This window comes from Corvus brachyrhynchos, unplaced genomic scaffold (genome assembly GCF_000691975.1).
Source record: "Corvus brachyrhynchos isolate BGI_N302 unplaced genomic scaffold, ASM69197v1 scaffold3, whole genome shotgun sequence".
Classification (NCBI taxonomy): Eukaryota; Metazoa; Chordata; class Aves; order Passeriformes; family Corvidae; genus Corvus; species Corvus brachyrhynchos.
This window is the reverse complement of record NW_008237619.1, coordinates 10,511,858-10,522,912: the sequence shown is the minus strand read 5'-3', so window position 1 is coordinate 10,522,912 and position 11,055 is coordinate 10,511,858. Positions and strand designations below refer to the sequence as shown.

Genomic DNA, 11,055 nt, shown 5'->3' with positions numbered 1-11,055 from the left:
AGTGGCCTCCTCCTTCCTGGCAGCCTTCAGTATCGGTCGCGTGCGGCCAGCTCGGCTGGGACCTGGGCGCTGGGACACGGGGCCGATCCCTTTTGGCCTCTCGCAAGCGCCCACCCGAGCTTTTGCTGCCAGCTCAGCAGCCCCAACCTCTCGGGGATCTGGGGTAGCTGCAGTGCTGCTGCACCTGCTGGGCACCTGCTCGTGTGGGGAGCAGGAGCTCACCTCCGCGCCCACGGGCGGCCTTCAGCCAGCAGAGTTCTCTCTGCCAAGCTTTGCGGGTTGCCTGACAGCTTCTAACCTCCTCTTGGAAATAAAGTGAGCATTTTGCTTCTTGGATGCCTGGGTCTTGGATGATGATCTGGCTTTAAATAGTGAAGTTTGGTTTTTCACAGAGAACCAGTGAAGGAAACAAAATAGTATGGAGGGTATGCTTGTTTATTGTCTTTCTTGAAGCCATGTTCCTGGGAGATGCTCTAGCCAAGACTTGGCTACACTGGCTCCAGAGATTGTCTTCACTGCAAAGCCAAAGATGTAGCCAAAACTTGCTAGATTGGTAGTGTCCATATTTGTTCTTTCTAACCAGGATAAGAAAGATAGCATCCTGCAGTGGAGTAATGCAGTCCAAGTTTAGGAACCAGCCTGAATTTCACAACTTTTCCATTTTCTTGGAGGAGGTTAATAAGAAACATTGGACATGCAGTGACATCTGACTGTTCTCTGGGGGAAACAGTAGGTTTTCAACCTCTTTAGAAAATAAGGAACTTACCTTTCAACACTGGCTGTTTTGCAGAACAGAGGTAATGAGAAAGCATCCCTTCCATAAAGAGATGTGGGTTTTGTTAGTAAAAAGCACATAGTGATTTTGAGTGTTTTATTCTTGCCAGAGAGATGCTGTTGCAGGAAATCCATGGAAAGCGTTTTATTCCCATGAGCCTTGACAAGTCAGAATTCATATGGGGTTTCATTTAATTGACACTGAGATCAAGGTTTTGCCAGTCTTGAGAATTTGAATTGGTTTCTTGTGATTTTCTGCATTAAGATCCCAGAGTCAGCTATTTCACTATGAAAGCTGAAACAAGATGTGTTCAACTACAGTGCTTTTAAATAAGACTGTAACTACCTGTCAGCAGTCTGGACCTTGCTGTGCTACAGCATTGTATAAACTTGTTTTATCTAGAGGTTTGCACAGCTGCTGGTGTTTCTGTGTTTAACTGCATGTGTGTCTATCTTCTTTTTGAGAAAAGCCCTGGATTCAGGGTTTGCCCTGGCCCTCTCTATGTTTGTGTGGTATTCTTAAGTCAAATGAGTTTGCTCTGCCTGTGCTTTCAGTTGGCTGACAGGGTGTCCCATTTCAAACCAGAAACTGAGCAAGTACTGCATTGACAATACCTTACTGCAGAGCGACTTGTTGAGGCAGCATTGCACCTCTGCAGCATCTTTTCCACAGTGTGGAAACTGTGTGAGCTTGTATTTGCTGGGAATGTAGTGTGGAGGTGCAGCCTAAGAGGACATTGAATGATGCTTGACAAAGAATGATGTTTGCAGTTGTGGTCCAGATGTTACTACATAGTAGTAGCAACTTGTTCTCTTGCTCTCATCCTGAAAACATGGAGTAGAGGGAAAATCTTTGAATATGTGATAAAAACCAAGTGTTGGTTCATGGAGACCTGTTCAGTTGGTACCTTCAAGCCTCCCACTCTCGTTCCCGTCCTTCCTGCTGTCATGCTCCCCAGTTAAGAAGCAACTAGCACAGCACTGCAATCCCTGCCTGGTTCTCTGGCATGTACTCCCAACAGGGCATCCCACACTTGCCCTGCACTGTTTATATTCCCTTATCAAAGGCAACTGGTGATAACTTTGCTATTGTTAATGACAAGCACAACTTACTGTACTATCAAAGTTTAAATAAGATAGAGATGTCTCTGGAATAGAGCTAAACTACAGCTTATGAGAAACTTTGTAAAACCTCCATGAGTGTGTGCAGCTGCTTGGATAGAAAGTGCTGTAGAGTTTGTTAGGATGAGTACATAACAAATACATAATGAGAGCTTAATAAGGAAAAAAGGGGGTAATTGATGTGTGCTGTTCTGAAGTGGTGATAAACAATTAACTACAGTGCTACAGCCTGAAAGTTTTATTGTCTTAATCCTGGTCACCACCAAGTAACATTCTGATGAGTGTCTTAGCAAGACCTTGATTAAATTGATTTGGTGTTTATACAAACATATGGTGCTGCAGAACTTTTCTGGTTAGGATTAAAAGCCAAGGGAGTCCCATCCCATGTGCTTCTGGGACAGTTTTCCCCATGTAGAAGGAGTACACAGAGTGGAGAAAATAATTCCATCCATAAGGCAGGCCAGTGAAGCTTTCTTCTGTCAGGAAAAGATGGGACTCATGTTCTAACCAGGGTTTGTAACCCTGGATGACTTCACTGGAGGGCGTGGGAGGTGTATAGGTGCAGGTCCTGAGTGGGGCCAAAGGTGATGTACTTGGATCTGGTGCAGATGATGTGATGGGAGGCCTGAGGAGTCTGTGGGCTGACGGCCTCCTGTGTTCTTGTTTGCAGGTTGCCTCTCCCTCCTGGTGACAGTGCAGGATGTTGAGCGCTACACCACCTTATTTGCCACTGTCATCCTCAAGTGTGACTACAGCACCTCAGCGCAGCTGCAGGATGTGGTGGTGACCTGGCGCTTCAAATCCTTCTGCAAAGACCCCATCTTTGACTACTACTCAGCCTGTAAGTGTCAGGCTCGTCTTCCAAGGAGACCCCCTTCAAATGGGAAGAAAGGGGAAGGTAGACTCACTGGGGTAGTACAGGCTTTTGACCACTTCCTATGCAAAAACCAGGTGGTGGCATTTCCCTGCACTCCAAGGAAATACAGGTCATGTCTGTGATTTCCTCTGAAATGTCAAGGCCTTATGAGATTGTAGAAATCCCATCCAAAGCAGCTGTTTTGTCCTCCTTGTCATCAACTCAGAATGTAGGGCAGTTCAGCCGTGGTTGACACAAGTCAATCTTGGCAGCCCCATCTTATGCTTCGGCATGTTTGAAAGCAAGGGCCCTGCAACAAGTGGGCCTTAGGGTTCCCTGGGGGACCTGTGGTTGGAGCTGGATACCTGTGACCAGATGTTACTGATTTTAGGAAGTAGAAGAAACACATGCATTTTGGAGAGCATGAAGACTTCTAAGTAATAAAATTTAGTAGTAGTGGGAGCACTTCATGTGCAGACATTCTGGTGCGGGCAGCCTTAATTCAGGGGTGTTTAATAGGGTACACAAACTGCATCCCAGGATAACCACCTGGTCAAAAAAGGTGATGATCCCACTATATTTAGTGTTGATGTGGCCTCACCTGGAATACTGTGTGCGGTTCTGGGTCCCAGGATTTAAGGGTATTAAGGTACTTGAATGCATCCAGAGGAGGGCAACAAAGCTGATAAAAGGCCTGGAAGCCACATCCTGTAAGGAGCAGCTAAGAACTTTGGGCTTGTCTAGTTCAGGAAAAAGGAGACTGAGGGGTGACATCATTGCTCTCTGCAGCTTCTTGAGAAGGGGAAGTAAAGAGGGAAGTGCTGATCTTTTCTCCCTGGTATCCAGTGATAGGATGTGTGGGAATGGCTCAAAACTACATGAGAGGAAGTTCAGACTGGACGCTAGTGAGCATTTCTTTGACAGAGTGGTCAAGCACTGGAACAGGCTTCTTAGGCTGGTGGTCGATGCCCCAAGCCTGTTGGTGTTTAAGAGGCATTTGGACGGTGCCCTTAATAGGATACTTTACATTTTAGTCAATCCTGAAGTGATCAGGCAGTTGGACTAGATAAGCTTTGTAGGTCCCTGCCAATTGAACTATTCTGTTCTGTTCTATTCTGTGTAAACCCTGTAGAATGTTTAAATGGCAGCCATAGCATAACTGTACACTTAGAACTGAGCTCGCAGTGGGTGCTTGGTGCCCAAACTCTCCTTTATGCAGTCTGGATGGGTTGGGTAGGCATGTTACTAAGTGCTCTACAACCTAGTCCCCAAGCAGGTGGGTCCCTGGCTCAGCTGATCCCAGCATAATGAGAGTGCTTTTAGCCCAGGCTCAAGCTAAGAGTCCCCAAAAGGGACTTTGTGCTCCGTTTTAGGTACAGCAGTGGAAGAGCCTTTGGTAAGATTTGTCCTCATCTCTCTTCACTGCAAGCCATTTACAGAAAATGCTGACTAAATCAGCTGTCTCCCCAAATCTCAGCTCCCAAATACTTGGAAATTCAGTGTTGGCTTATGATGTGAGTCTGTACAGAAATTGCCTCTACTCCTCCATTAATTCTGTTGGGTGTATTTACACTTAATCCTTAGCTGGATTCAGATGATGGATTATTTTCTGTCTTTATGAGCTCCACAACATTTAATGGGATACAGGAGGGAAAGGGAGACAATCCTTAGAGCAGTTCATGTATGCCTGGGGATTTTGTTTGGTAGATAAACACCCTTTGTTTTAGTTCTAGGACTCTTGGGTGTTTTATGACTTTTTCCTTTCAACTTCATACTGTGAGCTGCCTTCCAGCCTACCACCATTAGCTTCTTTCTACTGTTGTTCTTTCAGCTGTGAGTACAGGAGGCATCTCCTCTGCAGTTCCTGCATTCTCAAAATCTCTGCCATTCCTGTGGCTCTACCTCTGTTTGTTTTTGAGTACTCCAAAGCAACTTATTGGTTTGAAGCCATGGTTTGTATTGCTAAACCAAAGCAATTGCACACATGTACTCAAGAATTTCTCCACTGCTCACAAAAGGATAGAAATTGGTCTTTTGAAGTAACTTTTGACATCTCTTATGATGTGTGTTTGTAGCATACCAGGCTGGTTTAGCCCTTGGCCAGGACCCTTCTGACGACTGCAATGACAGCCAGCGGAAGGTGCGCATTGTCATCCAGAAATTCGGGCAGAAGGACCCTGTGCTGGGCATCGACTACCAGCAGCGAAAAATCACCATTCAGAACCGTGAGTGACCTCCCAGGCAGGCAGTGAACTCAGGAACTATCCAATGTCTGCCTCTGCTAAGCGAAGAGAAGCATAAACATGGCTAATGTAATATGTAGTTTACATAGTCCATATGGCAGTGCAATAGGAGCAGGGAAGGGCCCTGTCCCCAGCTGGCCTCAGGGTGTTGGAGGCACTACAACTTAAGGCTGAGCTGAGGATGCCAGAGCATTTTGCTGAAGAGCACAGAGGCTAGAAAACAGTTCCTTATTCCAAGTACTGCATAATTGTCCAGGTGTATTATATGTTCCCTGCTGTCCATCGAGCAATAGATACTGCTCCTGCCAGAAGAGCTATTGGGATTGCTGACCTAGCAGGGACAGTGATCTGTGTTCCAAAACCAGAAGGGTTGGCTTCCAGCAAGACAGAAAACACAGACTGGCAGTGAATGCTGTTTATAGGAGTTCTCAGTGGACTCAGGTGGGATTGTTTGAATGTGACGGCTGTGCTTGGAAAGAGGGGAGATGCAGTACTCTGTGTCACCTGCAGGCAGAAGGCTCTTTTCAGGTGGAGCCTGAAAGTAGTGTCTATCAGTCACAAATAGCCCACTGACCTGTCAGTCCCTCTCCCACAGGAGCAGACCTTGTCATCAGTGAGGTCATGTGGTGGGACCATGGCATGTATTACTGCACTGTGGAAGCACCAGGAGACACCTCAGGTGATGCGGACAAAGAAGTTAAGCTGATTGTTCTCCGTAAGTGCCTGTGCTTTGTTGCCAAGGTATCTCCTCCTCTTCTCTTCCTCTCTACCCCAGGACATCTCCAGCAATAGAGAGGTGCTCAGTAACTTACCATGGCCAGATAGATCAGGATCAATCCTTTTTCTCTCTCCTTTTTTCCCACAGACTGGCTCACAGTACTCCTTATCATTCTCGGTGGCCTCCTCCTCCTTCTGCTGTTTGGGATATGCTGGTGCCAGTGCTGCCCCCAGTATTGCTGCTGCCACATCCAGTGTGGCTGCTGTCCAACACGGTGCTGCTGTAATCAGAAAGGTGAGGTTCAAGCAAATGTGCTTCCATTTATGACTTCTGACAAGACAAAAGCTTGGCTGGGAGTTTGCTGAGCTCCACTTTCTCCCTTCTGCTCAGCACCCATATAAACTGAGACATTTCTTTGGCCAATGTGACCTCCATGACCAGCTAATCTGTAATGAGAGGAGAGGATTTCAGATACATGGAATCTATCTTGCTTCTCTGTGTCCAACTTTGACTAGTTTCTCCTCACTCCCACCTTGTTACCAGCTTCTCACACCATCCAGGGCGCAATCAGTTCTCTTGTCTAAGTGACTCTGGACTTTCCTGTCTTGTGGTTCATATGCCTGTGCATGTGAGAAAGGCAAGCAACTCTCCAAACTAGCCTTACCTTTAAGTATGTTGCTCTGAATTACGTAAAAATTTGAAATTTTTTATCTGCATGTTATCTTCAGAGCTGTTCCTTGTACAAGAAAAAGATTTTGTTTGGTTTTCTTTAGGGAAGGAAGTGAGAAGAAAGCAGGGAAAGATGGTCTCTTGCTGATCAGCCTTGCAAGTGCATTCTGAAGTTTTGAGGGTCAAAATAAACTTTGTTGTGTTTGCTTTTAGCAGTAATAAAGTTTCTGCAGCCAGACCCTGTTGTTAATAAGGCTACTGTTTGAATTTTGGCTGTTAAGTTCATATAACCTCTGCATTCCTGTAACTGAAACTTGGTTAGACTAGTCCCCCTGAAGCTTACACAGTCTAACAGTAACAAAATACAACAAATACATTTATTTATCATTGAAATCACCAGATTCTTCCCCAGATGCTACAAGGAGAGGATTTATGAACAAGGAGCTCTGTTTCAGGTTTACCTTTACTTTCAAAACAGCTATTTAGTATACCTTGGGTGTTAAGCTGTGAGAATTTTAGACTTAAGCTTAATTTGTTTAGCCCTTGCAAAGAGTGAACAGAACATCCCTTTTATTGCTAAAAACAAAACAAAACATTGGAGGCTTTACAGGTTGTCACATAAAATGTGTGGTTCTGAGGAGGCTGTGCAAATTTGGCAGAAAAATTAGTTTCTGTGGAAGGGGAGAGAGGTGATGGAGACGAGAGACTCACGCCTCCAGAATTCCTACTTCTCAGCAAAAAGGGGATTCAGAGTTTGTGTGAGCTCCTTTCTGTTTTTCTGCGCTGCAGATTATAGCTCACTCCAGACTGCTGCTGTTATTTCCTGCCTCCTGCTAAAGAGGAGGGATTCTTGCAGGGTTCTCTAAGCCTCTCCGTGTTCATGAGAGAAGGTACAGACAAGTCCAGCCTCCTTAACTGGATGCTGGATTCTGTGCCTGTAATTTCCATTCAAGCTGCCTGCCCTCTTTAGCCACCTTACAAGGGATCCTTGTGCCTGCTCCTCTCCCCTAATACACACCTTCACTTCATCCTGCCTTGACTTACTTTTTTTGCACTCCAAGAAATGAACTGGAGGCCTTAAAAAACACAAGAAGATAGATTCAGGGGACATCTTAAAAACAGTGCTGAAGAATAACATCTCACACAGCTGAAGAGAAGGCAGGAATCCTCACCTGCTGTACGAGCATAGTGTGAGTGTGGGTGCTTCCTTCCCCGTTGTTGGCCACTAGAGGACAGCGTGGATCTGCTGAACAGTCACAGGTGCCCGTGAAGCAGGATAATAATCCTGGGTGCTGTGAATCACGCCATTAACTAACATGGGTTTGAACCGAGCAATAAAAGAAGTACATTGTTTGAGTAATTCGGGATTGATGTGCAGAAATATTAGACATGCCCCAGGAGCAAGCCAATTACATTCCCCACGGAAAGCTCTGAGAAAAGCCCATCAGGGTAAATATACGTATGACCTCCTTCTGGTCCTATTAATTCCTTTTCTCCTGTGGACTTCTTCCAATAATGAATCCGGGAAAAATAGGATATACTTGCACCTGGGTCTCACTAAGTTGGAAAATACTTTATTTTTATAATTGGCCCAGCAGCTGTTAAAGTCTGTCAAAGATTTTTCTTTGAAGAACAGATTTTTCCAACAGAGAGTAAGTGGAGGGAACAACACAACATTCTGGCAAAACAGGTAGAGGTTTTAGAATTAGGGTGAATCTGACCTTCCTCAGATAAATATGTTCACTTTACAAAGATCTGTAACTTGCATTTTGCAGATGGGGAATCAGACTATATAATGGATTCAAGCTGGAAGGCAAGGTATCTGGGGAAGAAAGAAGGGCTGATGGTGGTGAAGGAAGACCAGGACTAATTCTGGATTTGTTGAGCTGTAGGGAGAGATCAGAAAGTGACAGGGACAGGATTACTTTGGCCCTAGTGACAGCCTTCCTACCTTAAGAGGGAGAATGCTAAGCAGGTATGCCCACAGATGCTGGATCTCTTACTCCTCATGCACTCAGCAAGCTCTAGGACATTCTCAAGGTAATAACTGGAGGAATGGGAGAGGGAGAGATAAGGCCTTCCCCTTCTATTTATCCCTTTTCTTTGTATTCTTTCTCTCATCGTCTAAGTTTGAGCATAAACTGGAAGAAAATCCCTTGGGACAAAAAAAAAGAAGCAAGTTTGACATAAAGTTCTTGGAAACTGCTACCTCAGACCACACAGCTTTGAAGATACCAGATTATTAGGATTAAAACCCCTGCAGTTTCTAGCTTTGTAGTTCCCTCTGGTTGAAGCCAGACTGGGGAGGGGGAGGGAGTTTGCAGTGGAGAATGAAGTGGAGCTGCATGAACTGCAGTGAAAAGGAAGGATGTGTGGAGAGGCATGGTCAGTCCCTCTTTTGCTGCAAGTGGTGCTCTGGATAAATGCAGTGAAACAGCTGAAGGAGGACATGTTTAATAACTGGAGTGCTACCTAAAGTGGAGAGCTCAGTCCCAAAGAGCGTGCAGTCTAAATGCTGCTTACTGCAGTGAACCCAGGGGACAGAATTAATTGGAGCTTAGCTGTAGCCTGGTTTCTTAAAGAAGCAAATCTTATGCAGTCAACTTGTCTGTCTATCCCTTGTCTCTTTTTCTCTCTTCCCCTCCAAAAGCTTTTAATTTCATCAGCCAACTTCAGCCAGATTTATCAAAGGGATGAAAGTCTCAAAGGCAATTATGTTCCTATCTGTTTCTTTAACTGTAATGTTCTGTTCATGCCTGACCAGACAAGAGGCTGCAGTAAAAGTCTGTCACTTCTGAAACTCCAGAAAGGCCATAAAAGAGAAATTTTGCAAAGGCACTGTTGCTGAAAAGCTTCACCCAGGAATGACAGACAAACCAGGCTTTGTAAAGTCAGGGACTTGCAGAATTTACTTGCTTGTAAACTTAAGTTTTGGTTGGTTGTGGTAGAAGAAGTAAGTTTCTGTAAGATGTTTTTAGGTATTCCCCCAAAAGAAGCAGCAATGAGCTATGGTTTTGAAGGCAAGTATAGTGAGCTTGTCTGTGTAGAGGAGAGAGAAATGCTGAAAAAAGGGAAGTAAAATTGGAGTCTGACCCCACAAATAGGGGTCTGGAGTTAGCAGTAGTGGAAACCCTGTGAAAGAGAGAGATTTCCACTGTTTGCTCTTTTGGTGCCCTGGACATTGCTGTTGAGAACAGGAAATTTAGTTTGTTCACCAGTTTGACCACACTGTCTTAGGGGATTTAATTTTAACAGTCATTCTGAGGTAAACTATGGAGTGACAAGAAGAGTGGTCAAAAGACTAGAAAGGGAAAAGCTGGACAGTGCACCTCTGAGTGCCTTCTTTGTGAAACAGAGGAAATGATGGAGTATAGAGTGGAAAATATGATCTGGACAGAACCCACATAATGGTGGCAAGGAAAGGTCTCATTTAGCTGGAAATAGAAGCCAAAAGGAGAAAGGACCAACGATGAGCTGAAAGAATTTTGAGAGAGAGAAAACTTGTATGTCTTGCTGTGTGAAACATTATTTCCCACCTTTCTGTAACTATACTTATAATGACTGGGCAAGTAGAAGTCTTAACTTGGTTATGTGCTGCATACTTAATCATAGTGTTACTTGTTCCCAGTTGCTGGGACTGGAATCAGAATGTTAGGCAGTAAAGTTTTTCTTCTGTTTTAGGTACTTTTTTGAAGATGTACAACTTTGTATTGGAATTTTCTGTACTCTGTTTTACCTTTGTTGTAGGGTGGAGAGCGATTTTAATTGTGTGAACTTCCTGTATCCAAAGGCTACAGCCTGTGAAGCAAAATGGATCTGCAAGCTGTGCCCTCTGGACAGGTGCTGTAAGCTTTCTTTTTCTTTTCCAGTACTGGAACGGCACCGGTTCATGAAGCAGGCTCAGGCACTTGCACCCTGGTTATCACCCAACATGTTCTACGGAGGTGCCGACAGGAACTCAAAACTTTCCTCTTACCAGCTGAACCCTCTACTGCAACGAGGTGAGACCATGGGCATCATTTCAGAGGGAAATCAGGATGAGAAACAGGTAACTTCTTTGGGAAGTTCAGCATTGAGGCTTTAGCTTCTCTACCAGAACAGAGAGAAAGATGTTCCTAGCATGACTGCATGTCCTAGGATGACAGTTCTGCCACATCTGCAGTGCACCATAGACTTGTCTGGGTGCATAAAAACAGCCGGTTATCTTAAGTGTCTTTCTGGGCTCAGTGCTGGGTGAAGCAGTTTAACACTAACTAAGGTGTATCTGTGCTACACCCCAGCAACTGTAGGGTAAATATACCCAGCTTATCTTGCTTTGTGTGGCAGAGGAGGGTACTGTCTCTTTGTTCTGCTGTGCTGGTCACGGTCAACTCCTTATAGCCAAAGCTGACATGACAAGTGAGGTGCAGTTTGTTTGAGTTCTTATCAAATGTCTAGTCTTCAAATGATTAAGGGCAAACTGCCTTCTCTGCAACAGATCTAGCCTGCATGCAGCAAAACATGAAGGACTCTTTAATGAACCAGGAAGAATTTTCTTCTCCATTTGCTACTTACATCCATGCATACGTGTGTACATACGTATGCCTGCGTATAAAAATTTTCTTTTTTTATTTTCTTTTTCTTTTGCAGTATTTCTTCCAGTTCAATGAAATATAAAAGGAAACACTATGATC

The 11,055-nt window shown here is 44.6% G+C and overlaps 1 protein-coding gene across 1 annotated transcript in view; it reads left to right on the top strand.

Annotated features, from left to right (window-relative positions):
* Positions 1–2,541: 2,541 nt before the first annotated feature.
* ILDR1 (immunoglobulin like domain containing receptor 1) overlaps positions 2,542–11,055 on the top strand; it is a gene marked incomplete at its 5' end in the record, with an annotated part of 15,324 nt that continues 6,810 nt past the window's right edge. The window contains 5 exons of the mRNA XM_017731932.1: positions 2,542–2,737; positions 4,828–4,977; positions 5,591–5,710; positions 5,861–6,007; positions 10,252–10,383. Coding sequence (XP_017587421.1) covers positions 2,542–2,737; positions 4,828–4,977; positions 5,591–5,710; positions 5,861–6,007; positions 10,252–10,383 — 745 coding nt within the window. The remainder of the gene's footprint in view (positions 2,738–4,827; positions 4,978–5,590; positions 5,711–5,860; positions 6,008–10,251; positions 10,384–11,055) is intronic.